General features: G+C 45.5%; 1 protein-coding gene and 1 pseudogene across 1 annotated transcript; both read right to left on the bottom strand.

The window, feature by feature from the left end:
* Positions 1-350: 350 nt before the first annotated feature.
* Positions 351-969, bottom strand: LOC141756576 (trace amine-associated receptor 4-like; annotated as a pseudogene).
* An 11,407-nt stretch (positions 970-12,376) lies between these two features.
* LOC141756575 (trace amine-associated receptor 1-like) lies at positions 12,377-20,317 on the bottom strand. Its single transcript, XM_074616439.1, has 4 exons — positions 20,300-20,317; positions 18,152-18,262; positions 17,447-18,017; positions 12,377-13,443 (listed from the first exon to the last, which is right to left on the bottom strand). Exons 1-4 carry the CDS (start codon positions 20,315-20,317, stop codon positions 12,509-12,511), a joined length of 1,635 nt encoding a protein of 544 aa, XP_074472540.1. The 3' UTR covers positions 12,377-12,508.
* Positions 20,318-20,735: the final 418 nt, after the last annotated feature.

Raw genomic sequence — 20,735 nt, 5'->3', positions numbered from 1 at the left:
ACAATTACATTTAGAGTCCAGCCACAACAGGATGTTACAAATGTATTTTTGCTATGCAACATGTGATACATTTTTTAACAAAAAACTATAAACTCAAATGTAATCAATATCATGTTGAATATTTTACTCAAAGAAAGTGTCATATAGTGCCAGTGAGTGTTGGAAAAAGCACATACAGGATATACATGTACAGTACATGTGAGCATAGTGTGTTTAAGCTATTTTCATGATTGCATAAGCTGACAGCTCACTGTAACGCACCTTTGTCCCTAGGTCAGTGTATCTTTATTGTGACTAATTTTATCAGACCTTACTCGATCGTTGGCTATTTCAGCACCCCAAAGATTACGTCACAGCAGTTTTGTGTGCGTAAAATCACCTTGAAATATTTTTCCCGAAATGATCATTCTGAAAGCTGATCTGAACCAGCTGTAAAAGAAAGCATAAATGAATAGATTGAGCATTGAATTTGACAGTGTAAACCAGTTGAGAGTTTCAAACAGTGGAACAAACACGGACAGAAACACTCCAGCTTACCAGGATCATGACCACAACAACATTAACATTTATCTTAGTTCTATAGTTCAGAGGCTGACACACTGCATAATATCTGTCAATGGAAATACAACATAAATTCAAAATGGAAGCTGTGCTCAGTGTTACGTCGAAGCTTCCTCGTACTTTGCAAAATAAATCTTCATAATACAAACATGAGCTAAGAGAGAATACCATGCTAAAAGGAAAAACTACAAGACCAACAAGAAGGTCTGCCACAGCCAGAGAGAGAATGAGAGAGTTTGTAGCAGTGTGGAGCTGTTTGAAGTAAATGATGGAGATTATTACAAGGAGGTTTCCACATATTGTGACAACAGATAATGAGCCAAGGAAAATAAATAATAAAACACATATCGTAGAAGGGGTGCCTTTCAGGATGTAAGAGCCATTATGTACTTCATAACAGTATGTCATTAACATTAATATGGTTGACAGTGAATTCTGATGCCATGTTCCTGGGTTCCTGCAAATCAGTTTTGCATTAAAGATTAACAATATTTACAAAATTAAAAATGATGTCCATTTAAAATATTTTGACCTGCATGAATGCAAAACTACAATAAGAAGTATCTCTGTTGATTGGTGTTTTTCATTACTGTGCCACTGTGCACAAACTTTTTATCAACCTGTATCTCATTACCATAATGAATGCATTCTATAATGGTCCAATCAGATGTGGGACCTTTCATCGTGATGACATTAGGTGCCAGATTAACACACTATACTATAGATGAGAAGTCCTTTTTGAATTATTTAATTTCACCAGTATTGTTAATATCTGATTCATCATTTACGTAGGCATATTAGGGTCATGTCCTTTTGTCCTTTCCAAAAAAACAAAAGTCTCCTGGCCAAATAAAAATACCAGCAGTCTCGCTACCAGCCTCAGCCCCACTCTCAGTCCACGTCCCAGCAGTCTCACAACCAGCCCCAGCCCCAGTCTCAGTCCACGCCCCACCAGTCTCGCTACCAGCCTCAGCCTCAGCCCCAGTCTCAGTCAATGCCCCAGCAGTCTCGCAACCAGCCCCAGCTCCAGCCTTAGCCCATGCCCCAGAAGCCTCAGCCCATGCCCCATCTCGGCTGGCAATATCCCCAAGATATCTAGGGGCTGGAGCCCCTATAACGAAGCGTGGGTCTTGGAGACGGCAATCGTCTATGTTGCCCAGTGGTCCAGTCGGCATCACGCCAGTTCTGGTGTCGGAGGTCCCGGCCAACTCCAAGACCGTTACTGAGTTGGGGGTCCCGACCGAATCCAAGCCTGTTCCTGTGTCAGAGGTCTCTGTCGTCTGCAACCTGCCGACACCTGCTCCACGTATGCTGTCGGGGGCCCGGCCAACAACCGCTCCGAGTATCCTTTTGGGGGTCCGGCCGACACCTGCTCCATGTGTCCTGTCGAGGGTCTGGCCAACATTTGCTCCATGTAGCCTGTCGGGGGTCTGGCTATCTCCTGTTCCGGCTGGGCCGCAGCAGCACCAAGACCCCGACCCTGCTGGGTCGCAGCAGCTCCAAGTAGTCTTCCTCCTAAGGGCCCCGTCGCCTCCGTGGTGGTCCTCTTAAAGGGTTCCGTTGCCTCTGTGGTCGTCCTCCTAAGGAGTCCCGCATTCGCCGCTGATGCTCACCACCAGAGTTTCCCTGCTTTGCCTCTGCCCTGCCCCCAGGCCGTCTGCCTGAGTTTCCCTGCTTCACCTTTGCCCTGCCCCCAGGCCGTCCACCTGAGATTCCCTGTTCCACCCCTATCCAGCCCTCCATTCCTCAGTTCTCTGCCTACTTGTTCCAGAGTCCATTCTCCGGACCCCCTTCACCCACCGTACTGGACTTCATAAACTCTGGGATCCGTTCCTTGAGGAATACTGTCATGTTCCTGGGTTTTCGTTGTAGTTTGTTTCCTGTTTTATTTTGAAAGTCATTATTATATACAGTGTATATATATATATGTATATATATATATACAGTCTGCGTCCTCTGTTTTTGGTTTCCTGTCAGCTTTGTGTTTTGACACCAGCTTTGCATCGCATTTGTCAAGTTAACCTGGCTGCCTGGTCTCCTTCGTTTGGGTCCACCTTTGAACTGAAACCTTAAAAGATCTGACTACTTTGAAAGTCGTGTAGTGCGAAATAGGTGTTAGTTTTAGCAACAACATCATGGTTGGCCTTAAAATAAGTACGTAAACTTAGTACAATATGTATGGAAACAACGTAACATAACGACGGAAAACACGTCACAAACGTCACTAAAAAACTTGTTTTGGATGCATCCACCTGCCCGCCATGAGCACTCTTTCTCACATTTTATGCTACGTCACTAGCTCTGGGCGTAGCACATTTACGCAGATGCATTTATACTGCAGTCAGTACAGACTACATGTCGCAGAAATTATACACCTAAAGCAAGAACGCCATTCTTATTCCACGTTTTTGCCTTGCACATTATTCGTCATTCATACACCTTTTTGCGTGACTGGTCTTCAGTGGCAGGAGTAACAGTGGTAGTAGTGACAATTTACAATGTAAACCATGTTGCAGCCCTCCTGTAATGTTCTGGTTTGATGAACCAAATTAGCTTGCTTTAGAATCAAAACCAAAAAGCCTTTCATTAAGTTGTTGTCAAGGGTCAACGTGTCAAGTGGGCGATGATGGGCGATGATGTTTCCCGCCTTTGTGACTGTCTGCCCCGCCCTAATTTGTTCCACCTGTGTCTAATCACTCTGCTCTCCTTGTGTATTAAGTCTGTGTGTGAATGGACTCCCCTTCTGAAGTTTCCCTGATCCGCCTATGCCTGCCACCAGGCGGTCCGCCTGATTTTCCCTGCTCCGCCTCTACCCTGCCCCCAGACGGTCTGCCTGAGTTTCCCTGCTTTCCCTCTGCCCTTCCCCCAGGCGTTCTGCCTGAGTTTCCCTGCTCTGCCTATGTCCTGCCCCCAGGCCGTCCGCCTGAGTTTCCCTGCTCTGCTCTGCCCTGCCCCCAGGCCGTCCGTCTGAGTTTCCCTGCTCTGCCCTGCCCTGCCCCCAGGCCATCCGCCTGAGTTTCCCTGCTTTGCCTCTGCCCTGCCGCCAGGCCGTCTGCCTGAGATTCCCTGTTCCAAACCCTATCCAGCCCTCCATTCCTCAGTTCTCTGCCTACTTGTTCCAGAGTCCCTCCTCCAGATGCCCTCCACCCACCGTACTAGAATTCAGCTAGGGACGTCTGGAATCCATTCCTTGAGGGGGGATACTGTCATGTTCCTGGGTTTTTGTTGTAGTTTGTTTCCTGTTTTATTTTGAAAGTCATTATTATATACAGTAATTTCCTTCACCAAGGCCGAGGGCCTTGAAGGAGGTTATGTTTTCACCGCCGTTGGTTTGATTGTTTGTGTGAGGGCCTTGGTTTAGGACCCAGAAGCAGACACAGACACAGCTGGATGGTGGTTGAAAGTCAGGTGGATTTATTATAATTAAAGGTGGTGAGGGCGCTGGAGAAGGCAGGGGACAGGCAGGCTGTTGAGCAGGGTGGAGCAGCTGGAGGAATGAGCTGCGGCGGCGTGAGGATGGCTCGATGGGAGGCTGGCACTGGAATCCAGAAGACAGGAGAACACAAGGTTAGATATCAGAAGCACTAGGAAACATAAGAATAACTCTGGTAAGTAGAATACAGAGCGGCCGAGAAAATACCAACTGGTAGGCAGAACAATCTGGCGAGGACTGGCAGGAAAGCTGGTGTTCTTGTACTGTGGGTTGATTAGGTGATTGTTGACAGGTGCAGAGTGCAGAGTGGAGAGTGAGACCAGGTGCCTGATGAGGAAGCCGCGCCCCTGCCACACCCACAGGCAGGGGAGGGGGAGACCCAGGGAAAGCAGAACACTGAAAAACTCCTGGAGTCAAGGCCAGAGACGTGACAGGACCCCCCCCTCAACGGGCGCCTCCGGGCGCCCCAGGCTTGTCTGGATGCTCCCGATAAAAGTCCCGAATGAGGGAGGCATCCAGAAAGAAGCTGCGCGGGACCCATGAGCGTTCCTCTGGGCCATAACCCTCCCAGTCAACCAAGAACCGGAACCCCCGACCTCGGCGACGGACGTCCAGAATCCGCCGAACAGTGAAGGCAGGGTGATTGTCGATGATCCGGGGGGGTGGAGGGGGTTCGGCTGGAGGGCACAAGGGGCTGGAAGACACAGGCTTAAGCAGCGAAACATGGAACGTGGGGTGGACTCTCAGAGATGAAGGCAACTTTAACTTGATAGCAGTGGGATTAATGATCTTGTCAACTTCAAAAGGTCCAATGTATCGGGGAGCCAATTTATGGGACTCCACCTGAAGGGGCAAGTCACGGGAGGAAAGCCATACCTTTTGACCGGGTTGGTAAGTGGGTGCAGGGGATCGATGGCGGTCAGCAAGGCGTTGATTCCGGACAGCTGAACGGAGAAGGGCAGACCGGACCTCTCTCCAAATCCGCCGACACCTTTGGATGTTGGCTTGGACCGATGGCACCGCCACCGCCTCCTCCTGGACTGAGAAGAGGGGAGGTTGATAGCCTAGAGAGGCCATGAAGGGGGACATACCTGTGGCGGCGCTGGTGAGTGAGTTATGGGCATACTCAACCCAGGGTAACTGTCTACTCCAGGAGGACGGGTGGTGAGCAGTGACACAACGCAGGGCTGCCCCGAGATCTTGGTTTGCCCGCTCCGTCTGCCCATTCGTTTGAGGGTGGTACCCAGAGGAGAGACTAGCTGTGGCACCCAGAGCCTGGCAAAAAGCCTTCCAGACCTGGGAGGAGAACTGTGGTCCCCGGTCAGAGACGATGTCCTGGGGGATGCCATGAAGACGAAACACATGGAGGACCAGGAGGTCCGCAGTCTCTGTGGCTGAAGGTAATTTAGGGAGAGGGACAAAATGCACAGCCTTGGAAAAACGGTCTGCCACAGTCAATATGATTGTGTTACCTTCTGACGGGGGTAAACCGGTGACAAAGTCCACAGCTATGTGGGACTAGGGTCGGCTGGGGACAGGCAGAGGCCGCAGGAGACCAGCTGGGGGTTGATGGGAGGCCTTGCTGCGGGCAGACGGAGCAGGCGGACACAAAGGCACGGGTGTCGCGGGTCATGGATGGCCACCAGAACCGCCGTTTGATGAAGGAGAGGGTGCGGTGGAAGCCAGGATGGCAGGTGAGCTTAGATGAATGGCCCCATTGTAGAACTTGAGATCTGGCTGAATCAGGCACAAACAGACAGTTAGGAGGGCCATTACCTGGGTCTGGATGAGAGCGCTGTGCCTCCCGTATGCAGGTCTCAATCTCCCATGTAGCTGCGGCCACCACACAGGAATGAGGTAGAATGGTTTCTGGCTCAGAGCAGGATTTCTCTGGGACAGACTGGCGGGAGAGGGCATCAGGTTTGGTGTTGCGTGAGCCAGGACGGTAAGTGAGAATGAAGTTAAACCTTCCCAGGAACAGAGCCCACCGAGCCTGGCGGGAATTTAGCTGTTTAGCAGAGCGGAGGTAAGAGAGGTTTTTGTGGTCTGTCCAAACTACAAATGGCTGCTCAGCCCCTTCCAGCATGTGCCTCCATTCCTCAAGTGCCAGAACCACCGCCAACAGCTCACGGTTTCCAACATCGTAGTTGCGCTCCGCCGGAGAAAGGCGCCGGGAGAAGAAGGCACAGGGGTGCAGCTTGTGATCCTTAGGAGACCGCTGAGAGAGGACGGCCCCCACACCTGAATCAGAGGCATCCACCTCCACGACAAACTGCAAAGAGGGATCAGAGTGAGTTAGAATTGGAGCACTAGTGAATAACTGTTTCAGAGTGTCAAATGCTATGTCAACCTCCCGCGTCCAAGTAAAGGGGATGGCTGGGGAGGTGAGTTGTGTGAGAGGGGCCGCCACTCTACTGTAGTCTCGAATGAACCGTCTGTAGAAGTTGGCGAATCCTAAGAACCGCTGCAACTGTTTCCGTGTAGTGGGTTTGGGCCACTCAGTCACCGCCTGAACCTTTGCTGGGTCCGTCTTCACCTGCCCCTGCTCGATGATGAAGCCCAGAAAACTCACAGAAGTCACGTGGAAGTCACACTTTTCAGCTTTTACAAACAGTTTGTTCTCCAGAAGACGACGGAGCACTAACTTCACATGTTGGACATGTTCTTCCATGTTCCGGGAGAAGATGAGTATATCATCAAGATAAACAAAAATGAAGTGGTTCAGCATGTCACGGAGGATGTCATTAACCAAGGCCTGGAAAACTGCAGGGGCGTTGGTGAGGCCAAAGGGCATGACTTGATACTCAAAATGGCCCAGGGGAGTGTTAAATGCAGTTTTCCACTCATCTCCTTCCCTGACTCGGATCAGATGGTAGGCGTTCCGGAGGTCCAGCTTTGAAAAAACAGTGGCCTTGTGCAGGGGCTCGAAAGAGGGGTCGATGAGGGGTAGTGGATACTTGTTTTTAACAGTTATGTCGTTGAGGCCACGGAAATCAATACAGGGGCGTAGAGTGTGATCTTTCTTTGCAACAAAGAAGAAGCCGGCACCAACAGGAGAAGAGGAGGGTCGAATAAAGCCAGCAACTAGTGAGTCATTGATGTACTTCTCCATAGCCTCCCTTTCGGGACGGGAGAGTTTATAGAGACGGCTCGAGGGAAGGGGGGCACCCTGGTGCAGGTCTATAGCACAATCATAGGGCCTATGTGGGGGCAAGGTTTGGGCCCGCTGCTTACTAAACACCTCACCTAAGCCATGGTACACAGGAGGGACTAAAGAGAGGTCAGGGGGCTCAAAAGTAGGAGCAGCAGTTAAATGAGAGGGAACTAGGGCTGACTGGAGACAGTGGGAGTGGCAAAAGGTGCTCCAACTAGCAATAGATGCGGTGGACCAATCAATATGGGGGTTATGGAGTTTAAGCCAGGGCTGACCTAGGACCACAGGAGCATGAGGTGAGGGAATAACTAGCAGTTTTATAGATTCGTGATGATTACCTGACAGGATGAGACTCAGGGGAACAGTGTGATGAGTAATGCGGGCCAGGAGCCTTCCATCCAGCGCATTGACATCCTTAGGAGCAGGAAGGGCTTCAACAGGGATCCCAGCTTGGGTAACGAGGGTGGAGTCAATGAAATTATCATCAGCCCCAGAATCAACCAGAGCAAGAAGGGGGATAGAGTCACCCTGGCACACAAGGGATGCATTAAATTGCATTCGGGGGTGAGGGGCTGATGGAGAGGTGGAGGTGTGGCTCATCAGGGCCTCTCCAGTTCCGGATGAGCCTAATCTTTTGGCCGGTGAGGACAAGAAGCGAGGAAGTGGCCAGCCGTGCCACAATAGATACACACACCAGCCTTGACTCGCCGTTGGCGCTCTGAGGGTGAGAGGCGAGCTCGTCCCAACTGCATGGGCTCCTCCATTGAGGGTGATGCTGAGGAACTGAGGGGCTGGCTGGTGAAGAACTGGCTGTCAGGGATCACCCGGGGGGCAGGTTTGGACTGGAAAGGAGAAGTGGGGGCATGCGGGCGGCTGACTCTCTCCCTACGGCGTTCACGAAGACGGTTGTCTAAGCGTATGGACAGGGAAATGAGGGAGTCTAAACTATCAGTCTCATCCCTTGCAGCCAACTCATCCTTAATATTCTCAGCTAACCCATGAACAAACACTCCTTGTAAAGACACTTCATCCCACCCACTCTCTGCTGCCAGGATCCTAAACTCAACTGCATACTCTGCAACTGATCCAGAGCCCTGGCGGAGGGAGAGGAGACGGTTAGCAGCCTCTTTACCCTGAACAGGATGATCAAAAACTTTTCGCAATTCAGCTACAAATACCGGGTAAGAATTACAAATAGGAGACTGCCTCTCCCACAAAGCTGTAGCCCACTGAGAAGCTTTGCTAGTAAGTAAACCCAACATAAATGCTATGCGTGACTTATCTGAAACGTAGGTGGTAGGTTGCTGCTGGAACACGAGAGAACACTGGAGAAGGAACCGCCCACAAGCCCCCAAATCCCCAGAGTAGCGTTCTGGAGTCGGAATGAAAGGCTCCCGAGCTAGTGGGGCTGGGGTGGCATGCCCTGGTGGAGGCGTTGGGAGCGCTGGTGGGGGGTCAGCTGGTGAAGCTGCTGTGGCAGATGAAGCTGTGAGATGGGCGTTGACCTGGTCCATTTGGCTGCCGAGTTGGATGACATTGGAGGAAAGAGCTCGCAGATTCTCCACCAATTCACGGAAGATCTTGTCATGTTGTCCAACCAGCGAACCCTGGGAGGCTAAAGCATGGCGGAGTGACTCTGTGTCTGCTGGGTCCATGGTGGCCAGATTGTTCTGTGAGGGCCTTGGTTTAGGACCCAGAAGCAGACACAGACACAGCTGGATGGTGGTTGAAAGTCAGGTGGATTTATTATAATTAAAGGTGGTGAGGGCGCTGGAGAAGGCAGGGGACAGGCAGGCTGTTGAGCAGGGTGGAGCAGCTGGAGGAATGAGCTGCGGCGGCGTGAGGATGGCTCGATGGGAGGCTGGCACTGGAATCCAGAAGACAGGAGAACACAAGGTTAGATATCAGAAGCACTAGGAAACATAAGAATAACTCTGGTAAGTAGAATACAGAGCGGCCGAGAAAATACCAACTGGTAGGCAGAACAATCTGGCGAGGACTGGCAGGAAAGCTGGTGTTCTTGTACTGTGGGTTGATTAGGTGATTGTTGACAGGTGCAGAGTGCAGAGTGGAGAGTGAGACCAGGTGCCTGATGAGGAAGCCGCGCCCCTGCCACACCCACAGGCAGGGGAGGGGGAGACCCAGGGAAAGCAGAACACTGAAAAACTCCTGGAGTCAAGGCCAGAGACGTGACAGTTTGTCTATCTGTCTGTTAGCAGGATTACTCCAAAAGTTTGCGATGGATTTGAATGACATTTTTTAAAGGGCTGGGGTGTGGCACAATGAACAATCCATTCAATTTTGATGGCAATCCGGATCTTAATCCGAATTCAGGAATTTTTTTTAAGGATTCCGATCAGCCTGAGCATTAAGACCACAGGGTATAACACATGCGCAGTGTAACTGATGACGTGTTGATGAAGCGTGACCCCGCCTCCTACTGAGAGCAGAGAGATATGTGTGTGGAATTGTGGCGAGACATCGAGGTGCGGGAGCTGCTGGCCGTCAGTGGTGAGGAAGAAAAAAGCAGTAGATGATGGGATGAGAGAGAACATAGTGTAACATTATACAGACATAACAAGGCTGCTGAATAAAAGAGGCATCCAACGATACGTTACACGGAAACACACCGTGTTAATGATAAGCCGACCCCCTCAAGGTACCGCCAGCTGTAAGCTGTGATCTATTTTTAAAGTCACGCACCTTGGCGGACGTCTGCGCTATCCGAGTGCCATTCTAGTTATATATATTCTTATTATGATACACAGTGTATACCGTAAAAAACAAACAAAAAAACCCAATATATATATATATATATATATATATTTATATATTCGGGGTTGAACGGTTCGTGTATTTGACCCGAACCATTCGGTTCAGTACTTTCGGTTCGGTCCGCGACATCCTTCCGATTCGCCGTCTCCCAAACAGCTGTTTATGTCTACTACTCGCACGCGCGGAACAGAAATTCTGGAGCGTGAGTTTTACCTGGAAAATGTTGGCAGCACACCAGGAATGATATCAGCGCTGTAGCGCCTAGTTGCTCATGATAGTTGAGCTAAACTGACAACAATTTGTGTCAAACTGTACGCCGACGCTGTTCAACTGAAGTCGGGTTTATATGTGGACACTGGAAACATTTAATTACGACGGCATCAACCGAATATGTCGATCAGCGGAGCGAAACAAAAGCAGACTGGATGGAGAGTCCGTTTCCCCACAGCGTTCAGACAGCCTCCCACTGCAGATTCACACTGTGCCAAAGTCATATCTAATGCTATAAGAGTGTTTATCAATGCATATACGACCTCACTCCATCATAAACAATACAGAATTAAGCATATGGTCAAAGTGCATGAGCCTTCACGTGTGAATGTTAGTCTGTTGTGCCTGCCCTGTAGAAACTAGAATAAGCAGCAGTTGAGGATTTACCAACAACCTTAAGATGGAACATTACATTTACATTACAGACAATTTATTCTTTCTTATTGACAATATGTCAGTATTTGAGTGCCTTAACTGTTATAGTAAGAATTATGATCAATGAGCCACTGTTGAATGAGTGGGAGATTACAAAAAAGCTATTTGTTTTTTAGCATGGTTCTGGTTGAGCTTATGCTTCAATGTATGGCCTCAGTTTATAATTACATCATATTTATATGAAAATAACAAAGCTGTATTTTTTGTTTGTACTAATTACTGTAGAAGACCTATTCTTTCAATTAAGATTGTCAATGAAGAAGCGTTTATGTTCTTTATGTAAGCCATACTTTTGTTGAGGCAAATATTTGTAACTTATTTTTGCAAAATAAATGAAAAGCATGTGGCAATCAGAACATGACCTCCATGCTGTACCATAAATGTACTGAACCGAACCCAAAACCGTGAATCCAAAACCGTGATATGAACCGAACCGTTCAACCCCTAATATATGTATATATATTGAATTTAGTCTGTGTACTTCCCTCATTCAGTGTCAGGTTGTCTCCTTTTTTACCTGTGTTTTTCCTGCCATTCTGCCTGTGTTCCCTCTGTTCTCTGTATTTTACCGGTTTGTACTTAGTTTAGTCTTTGGGTTTTTTTTCCTTTGTATTTTGTTTTATCTCAGCCTGCGCCTTCTGTTTTTTGGTTTCCTGTCAGCTTTATGTTTTGACACCAGCTTTGCATTAAAGCTCGCCTTTAATCAAGTTTACCTGGCTGCCTGGTCTCTTGCGTTTGGGTCCTCCTTTGAACTGAAACCTTAACAGATCTGACTACTTTGAAAGTCTTGTAGTGTGAACTAGGTGTTACTTTTAGCAACAACATGATGGTTGGCCTTAAAATACGTACGTAAAATAAATACAAACAACGTAACATAAGTACGGAAAACGTGATAACAACCTAGTGATACATTTTTGTTTTTGCATTGTTTTTCTATTACGCATAAAGCACAATACATGTGTCCTGCTTATTTATTATGGCAGGACACATATAATCTTGATGATCATATGATTGTTGTTTAAAAGACAGGATTGCCCCCTGTATCAGCTAATAGAGCTTGAGGTGAAGCAATAGATGAAACATAAATGTATAGACTGGAAAAATAGTCATGGGTTTTGGGTTAATTAGACTAGAAGTGGGGTCCCCCATAGGCATGATGGTTACTAATTAAGCCATAGAGATAAACCTTCATTAAACTTTCAATATAAATCTATATTAACAATTAATAAAGAAACCCTAGCTCAACTAGCTGTAATATATGATATTATAAAAATTGGCCCTTCTGCATAATGAGTAATTTCACTTATTTACTTTGTATTTTTTGATGCTAATACTTTTATACTTTCACTCAAGTAACACTTTGATTGCATGGCTTTTACTTATAACAAAAAACAGAGCTTTACCTCCTCAAGGTGTCTGACTTATTAATGTAGAGATGATGACAAACCTAAAGTTTAGGTTATGTGCATATTTTATTCTTTTTGCTTGTCTCATACCTTTCTAAATAAATAGTTGTGCCACTACAGTGGCACATACTGAAAGTGTTTATGACATAAAGAGGTTCAGAATGGGGCCAACAACTACATCAAGAGTCCAACTCTCTGCATGATGTTATCAATTTATTTTTTGCTGTGTTGGAAGTGTTGCAAATGTTGAAACAAGCACATACAGAATACACATGTACATGTGAGCATAGTGTGTTTAAGCTTTTTACATGATTGCAAAGTGACAGCTCACTGTTATGCACCTCAGTCAGTGTTTCACCTTAGTATGTAGTATATATTGCATAATTAAGAAAACATTCAAAACATGATGCTGCCTTACAGGTTGCAGAGTTTCATGACACATGCGTGAGCCTTTACAGCACTCCAAAGAATACGTCACAGCAGTTTCGTGTTCGTAAAATCACCTTGAAATATTTTTCCCGAAATGATCATTCTTAAAGCTGATCTGAACCAGCTGTAAAAGAAAGCATAAATGAATGGATTGAACATTGAATTTGACAGTGTGAGCCAGTTAAGAGTTTCAAACAGTGGCACCCACATGGGCACGTGATTCAAAACCTGACAGCTAACATAGAGAAAGAAAGGAGTCCAGCACATCAGAAAAACTCCCATAACAATAGCCAGGGTTTTGGTGGACTTTCTCTCCATCTTACTGGCAGTTGCTCCAGACTTTGTGTTCTGACAGGTTGTGTTCTGGATGCTGCGTGCCTGTCTCTGGGCAACAAGGAAAATCTTTAGGTAGATACAGAGCATTATGATCACTGGGAGATAAAATGAGAAAAACTGTGCCAAAATTCTTGCACGTCGAAAATCAATAACACAGTTTTCTTTACATTTTTCACTGATTAATCCTGGAATTGCACGGCCAATGGCAACTAAAACAGAAACACTCCAGCTTACTACAATCATGACTGCAACAACATTAACATTTATCTTAGTTCTATAGTTCAGAGGCTGACACACTGCATAATATCTGTCAATGGAAATACAACATGTATTCAAAATGGAAGATACGCTCAGTGTTGCATCCAAACTGTCTCGTACTTTGCAAAATAAATCTTCATAATACAAACATGAGCTAAGAGAGAATACCATGCTGAGAGGAAAAACTACAAGACCAACAAGCAGGTCCGCCACAGCCAGAGAGAGAATGAGAAAGTTTGTAGCAGTGTGGAGCTGTTTGAAGTAAATAATGGAGATTATTACAAGAAGGTTTCCACATATTGTGACAACAGATAATGAGCCAAGGAAAATAAATAATAAAACACATATTGTAGAAGGGGTGCCTTTCAGGATGTAAGAGCCATTATCTATTTCATAACAGGGATGTATGTCATTAACATTGTCTTCTGATGCCATGTTTCTGGGTTCCTGCAGATCAGTTGTCAATTGACGATTAACAATATGAAAAATCACATTAATTTAAAATATTTTTACCTGCATGAATGCAAAACTACAATAAGAGGTCCCTCTGTTGATGGGTGTTCTTCATTACTGTGCCACTGTGCACGATCTTTTTATCAACCTGTATCTCATTACCATAATGAATACATTCTAAAATGGTCCAATCAGATGTGGGACTTTTCATCGGGATGACATTAGATGCCAGATTAACATAGTATACTGTAGATGAGATTTACTTTTTAAATCCTTTTTGAATTATTTAATTCTACGAGAAATGCTAATATCTGAAACACCATTTAGGTAGGCCTACTAGGGTCTTTTCCCAAGGACATGAAACCAAAAGTCTACTGGCCTAACAAAAATGCAACCTACCCCCATGTCTTTAAGATTTTAGAATGAGCCCACTCTGAAAAGTTCATTCCAGGTTAGTCCTAATGCAATAATGTCATGATGCAAAACAATTCATTATTTTACAGCAATAGTAGTAGTTAAAGCCGTAATAATAGAAGGTACATTATTAGTGGCCTACTCTGTATCACGTCAAAGCATGTAATAGACTCACCTGTCCACCAGAGGATAGCACATTTGCCTCGCCGAGGCATGAATTTTACACACGTTTATGAAGGTGCAGTACCAGCAGGGGTCAACAAAACCGCTCACTTTGGTTTGGGCAACTAAACCACTTATAGCTAGTTCACATAACACAACTTTATCACAGATTTTCCACCTCCCGACTATTTTTGGAGCTCCCCAACAAAAGCCCCAGATCAGAGGTACATCGGCGTTGGCTCACCACTCGCACATCGCCGCTCGACAAAAAGGCTCGCAAATAAGCTCGCCAAGAAGCTCGCCGATGCCTTGCAGACACATTCCAGATATCTAGCATGCTAAATATCTGGACCTGTCGCGGACTCCGGCCACGAGCTACAGCCAATGAGAGCGCAAGACACGGGTTTAGGGAAAACCTGGGGTAGGCGAGGTCACCTGTAACAATAGGAACTTACTGTATGTGTTGCAATTGCCACACGGAGCAAAGTTGTTGTTGCACCCAGAGGAATAAATAGCAAAATAGTGTGGAAACCAGTGTAAACAGGCTATTTTGTGAACTAATGTAACAACAACCACGTCTTGCGCATGGTATCATGTCATTTACTTTGTATTCCTCGCCTGTTTTCGTGACAAAACGTAATTTGGAGACCTCATCTGGGATACTTTTTTTGAGGCGCTCAAGATGCACGAAATCTCACGAAAACTCACGAAAATTGGAATACGTATCAGAACTGGCGAAAATTACAAAGTTCTGAAGTGATTTGGCTCGGGTGTCGCCAGAGGGTTCCATAGCGCCCCCTAATGTAGGCAGGTTTGAGAAACAAATACTTCCATCATCACGAAATTAGAGTAGGTCATTGCCTACATATGCAAGAGCGTATTATATCTCTTAGATTTTTTGATTTTTTTGGCCAACAAAAAGTCAGCCATCTTGGATTTCGTACGTTAATTTAAAATTTACGAACACACGTTTGAGGACTTTAGGATGCACAAAAACTCATGAAACTTTACACGCATATTCACACTAGTAATTACTTCAATTTGGTGTTGTAATTGGGCTTGGGCGTGGCATGTTGGCTCTTAATCTCCCCCTTAATACTTTTAGCCTTTGAATATACCTTTGACGCCCTTGGTATACTCGAAAAATCATGAAAGTTGGATACCTGTGGACTTTCCGTGAATGTACAGCGATTGGATTCAGCGTGTTAAGCGGGCTCCATAGCACCCCCTAATGCGTGGAAGGCCATAGTTTGGAAAAAGTTGATCCTATATTCATGAAATTTGGTAGGCACATCCCGGTCATTATTTCAGACATATTTCTTATTGGGTTTCATTAGCTCCTCCCAACCGGAAGTTGGCCATTTAGAATTTTGTGCATTTTTCATGTATTTTATGCATACGTTTACATACTCCTCTTAGAGAGTTCATCAGATTTGCGTAAAATTTGGGTGGTATAACTCTCAAACTAATGTGACGCTAAATTGCGAAGGAATTTTTGATCGATATATCAAACTGTGATATCATAGGTCATGTGAGAAGATGCCATTTATCACATACTCCTCCTAGAGGATTCAAGAGATCCATCTCAAAGTCAGGCAGCAGAATTTCAACACCTTCACGATGCAAAATTGCGAAGCTTTTGTGTTTTCACAAAACGGCATTGTTGTGGCGGCGTGGCGTATTTCGATGTTTCGACATGACACAGGAGGCTGTTGTAACTTGGCTTTACATAGTCCAATTTGCCCCAAATTTCACAAGCTGGATAAGAGTCCAGGCCTGAAAACATATATGTGCCATTATGAGTGATAGTCATAGCACCACCTACAGGAAACAGGAAGTTGTTGTAAACAATACATTGTCCAATCTGCCCAAAACTTGACATGTTTTATAAGATTCCCGGCCTGAAGACATATACGTGCCATTATGAGTGATAGTCATAGCGCCACCAACAGGAAACAGGAAGTTGTTGTAAATTGACTATAAATTGTCCAATCAGCCCCAAACTTGACATGCTTTATTAAAGTCTTTAGCGCCACGCGCTCCACGGAGAAAATACCCTCTAACTGTTGCGTGCCGTGTCCGACTTTCATGGAAATGCATAGCAGCGGGTACCCCCAACGTGCACAAAGGGGTGAGGCCCTGTTCAACGCTGCTTGCAGCTTTGATTATTATTATTTTATGTCTTTGAGTGCAAAAATGAGGTGCTGACGTGGTGTGCTGGAGAATTTACATTATTCGCCTTTGAAAGACAAACTGTTGTAACTCGTCTGTACTTTGTCCAATCTCTCCCAAACTTGACCTACTTCATAGTAGTCCAGGCCTGACGACATCTTAATGGCAATATTGACATATAGTCATAGTGCCACCTACTGGCAACAGGAAGTCAGCGTTATGTGACAAACATCATCCTATTTGCATGAATTTGACATTGTGTGATCTACACTTGACATAGAGCAACATAATACCTTTCTTGCCCGTGTTCTCTAGTGCCACATAGTGAACACAGGAAGTGGTGAAAAATTGGCAATCCGTTATTTCCTGTTCTACTCAATACACGCAGGAAATAACGTCTAAATTGTGCATGCAATGTCCAATGGTCACTATTTTAATGATCTATAGTACATGGTTGAAAGTGCATGGCGCAAGTGCATTTAGGGCGTGTCCAAAGTAAGGGGCTATGGAGGGTTATATTTAGTCTCTTAATTAATCATAGGTGTGTTTTGCGCAAAACAGGAATTAAACCAATGTCAAGATTTTAGTTTAAAGGTGGACCCAAACACAGAGAGACCAAGCAGGCAGGTGAATTTAACAAAAGTGAGCTTTTAATATCTAAAGCTGAAGTAACAAAACAAAGTTTACAAGAAAAAATAATCAGAGTCCAGACTTGAGGAAACAAACTAAGTACAAATGAAATACACCAAAAACTAAACTGAGAACAAAAACTAAATTACAAACCAGAAGGCACGAGGAGCACGGGCAGGAGGAAACACTAGGAACATGGCAGAACAACGCAGGAGTGACGACGAATTGACAAAGAGACAGGGGAACACACAGGCTTAAATACACAAGGAGGGCATGATGATTACACAAAGGTGGAACTAATCAGGGCGGGGCAAACAATCACAAAAAGGCGGGAAAAAAAAACATAGAAAGGAAGTAAGAATAGACATGACACAGGAGGATTGAATTCCGGGACAAGAGGGCACAGAAAATCTCTGGCGGGTGGCCCGAGGGCAGGGCAGAGACAGAGACGGGGAACTCGGGCGGATGGCTCGGGGGCAGAGCAGGGACAGAGCTGGGAAACTCGGGAACTTGGGGCTACGGCCCAACAGGGACAGAGTCTTGGGACTGCGGCCAAACAGAGGGACAGGGACAGGGTCTTGGGACTGTGGCCCAGCAGTGAAAGGGACAGAGCATGGCTGAAACCCAGGCGGAACAGGGAGTGGCTGAAGCCCAGGCGGAGGCGGAACAGGGCGTGACTGAGACACAGGCAGAACAGGACGTGACTGAAGCCAAGGCGGAACAGGTGATGGCTGCAGAGACGACGACCTAGCCGGAACAGGTGATGGCTGTGGAGACGAAGACCCAGCCGGAACAGCAGGTGATGGCTGCGGCCCAACCGGAACGGCAGGTGATGCTTGCGTCCCAAACGGAACAGCAGTGGATGGGCGGATGGTCCGGGGCAGAGCAGGGACAGAGCCAGGAAAACTTGGGCGGACAACCCGGGGGCAGAGTAGGGACAGAGCTGGGAAACTCGGCGGACGGCCCGGGGGAAGAGCAGGGACAGAGCTGGAAAACTTGGGCAGACGGCCCAGGGGCAGAGCAGAGACAGAGCCGGGAAACTCGGGCGGACAGCCCGGGGGCAGAGTAGGGACAGAGCTGGGAAACTCGGCGGACGGCCCGGGGGAAGAGCAGGGACAGAGCTGGAAAACTTGGGCAGACGGCCCAGGGGCAGAGCAGAGACAGAGCCGGGAAACTCGGGCGGACGGCTCGGGGGCAGAGCAGAGACAGAACTGGGAGACAAGGGAACTTGGGGCTGAGTCGTGAAGCAGGAGTCGGCCTGACCGCCGACAGGACACATGGATCAGGAGTTGGCCGGACCACCGACAGGACATGTGGAGCAGGAGCCGGCTGGACCACCGACAGGACATGTGGATCAGGAGTCGACTCTATGCTCTAACAAAGTGCCTGACCACACGTCATTTTAAGACCAACACACCCCTGGGCACACAGATGGGCGCAAGTACTTACACAACGTGGGCACTGGGTAAAAGTAAAATTAGAAATGACAGTTGAGCTGCGCTGTGTGCCGCTTTGCGATGGCTGTAAGATCGTGCAGGCAATCTTGATTTTTGCTTCAGAGACAGTATTGTCCTCTTTATCAGCTAATCAGCTAAGATAAAACATTAATGTATAGACTGGAAATATAGTAATTGGTTTTGGATTGATAAGACTGGAAGTGGGGTCCTCCATAAGCATGATGGTTACTAACTAAGCCCTAGAGATAAACCTTCATTAAACTTTCATTATAAATTCTTAATGGATAAAGAAACCCCCACTTCAATTTCATTAAACTTTCAATATAAATCTGTATGAACAATGAATAAAGAAACCCTAGCTCTACCGGCTGTAACATTAAAGGGATCTACACATTAATGCATCAATAATTTTAATCCAGTAATATACGTTATTATGAAATGGGCCCTTCTGAATAATGAGTAATTTTACTTATTTACTTTGTATATTTTGATGCTAATACTTTTGTGCTTTCACTCAAGTAACACTTTGATCGCATGGCTTTTACTTGTAACAAAGTATTTCTACACTGTGGTATTTCTACTCTTGCTTCAGTAAAAGATCTGAGTACTTCTTCCTCCACTGGCTCTATCCATAATGGTTTTGTCATGTTTGAATAAAGAACACGTTTGAATGCCAAAACAGAACTTGGCCTCCTCAAGGTGTTTGACACATTAATGTAGAGATGATGACAAACTCTCAGGCCTAAAGTTTGGGTTATGTGCATATTTTATTCTTTTTACTTGTCTCATACCTTTCTAAATAGTTGTACCAATTACAATGGCACATACTGAAAGTGTTCATAACAGAAAAAGGTTCAGAATGGGGCCAACAATTACATTTAGAGTCCAACTGTGTGAAGTGTGAACATTTTACTTAATAAAAGTGTCATATAGTGCCAGGAAGTGTTGGAACAAGCGCATATAGAATATATATGTACAAGTGAGCATATTGTGTTTAAGCTATTTACATGATTGCATAAACTGACAGCTCACTGTAATAAACCTTTGTGCCTCAGTCAGTGTTTCACCTTAGTATGTCATTTTCATTGCATAATTAAAAAAAACATGCAAAACATGACGCTGAGTTACAGGTTGCAGAGTTGAATGACACATGCTTGATCTTTATTGTGCCAAATTTGATGGGAACTGAGTCGCTCGTTGGCTATTTCACCACCCCAACAAAATGTGTCACATCAGTTTTGTGTTCGTAAAATCACCTTGAAATATTTTTCCCGAAATGATCATTCTGAAAGCTGATCTGAACCAGCCGTATAAGAAAGCATAAATAAATGGATTGAGCATTGAATTTGACAGTGAGAGCCAGATAAAACTTTCAAACAGTGGGACAAACACTGAAACGTGATTAAAAAACTGAAAGGTAAAACAGAGAAAGAATGGAGTCCAGCACATCAGAAAAACTCCCATAACAATAGCCAGAGTTTTGGTGGCCTTTCTCTCCATCTTACTGGCAGTTGCTCCAGACTTTGTGTTCTGACAGGTTGTGTTCTGGATGCTGCGTGCCTGTCTCTGGGCAACAAGGAAAATCTTTAGGTAGATACAGAGCATCATGATCACTGGGAGATAAAATGATAAAATAGGTCCAATGGTGTTTTCTATGGTCTGAAACTAGCAATGTCATTTGCGATGCGCTGTGTACCGCTTTGTGCCGGCTGTAAGACAGTGCACGCAAACTTGATGATCATATGATTTTTGTTTAAGAGACAGAATTGCCCTCTGTATCAGCTAATCTGCTAAAACAAAACATTAATGTTGTTGTTTGAGGATTTTTGTTGTAGTTTGTTATATATATATAATTATATTATATATTAATTATATTATATTATAATTATATTATATATTATGTATTTAGTCTGTGTACTTCCCTCATTCAGTGTCAGGTTGTCTCCTTTTTTACCTGTGTTTTTCCTGCCATTCTGCCTGTGTTCCCTCTGTTCTCTGTATTTTACCGGTTTGTACTTAGTTTAGTCTTTGGTTTTTTTTTCCTTTGTATTTTGTTTTATCTCAGCCTGCGCCTTCTGTTTTTTGGTTTCCTGTCAGCTTTATGTTTTGACACCAGCTTTGCATTAAAGCTCGCCTTTAATCAAGTTTACCTGGCTGCCTGGTCTCTTGCGTTTGGGTCCTCCTTTGAACTGAAACCTTAACAGATCTGACTACTTTGAAAGTCTTGTAGTGTGAACTAGGTGTTACTTTTAGCAACAACATGATGGTTGGCCTTAAAATACGTACGTAAAATAAATACAAACAACGTAACATAAGTACGGAAAACGTGATAACAACCTAGTGATACATTTTTGTTTTTGCATTGTTTTTCTATTACGCATAAAGCACAA

The sequence above is a fragment of the Sebastes fasciatus genome, chromosome 18 (genome assembly GCF_043250625.1).
Source record: "Sebastes fasciatus isolate fSebFas1 chromosome 18, fSebFas1.pri, whole genome shotgun sequence".
NCBI classification, from domain to species: Eukaryota; Metazoa; Chordata; class Actinopteri; order Perciformes; family Sebastidae; genus Sebastes; species Sebastes fasciatus.
Note: the sequence above shows the minus strand (reverse complement) of the source record. Positions and strands in the feature narration are given on the sequence as shown.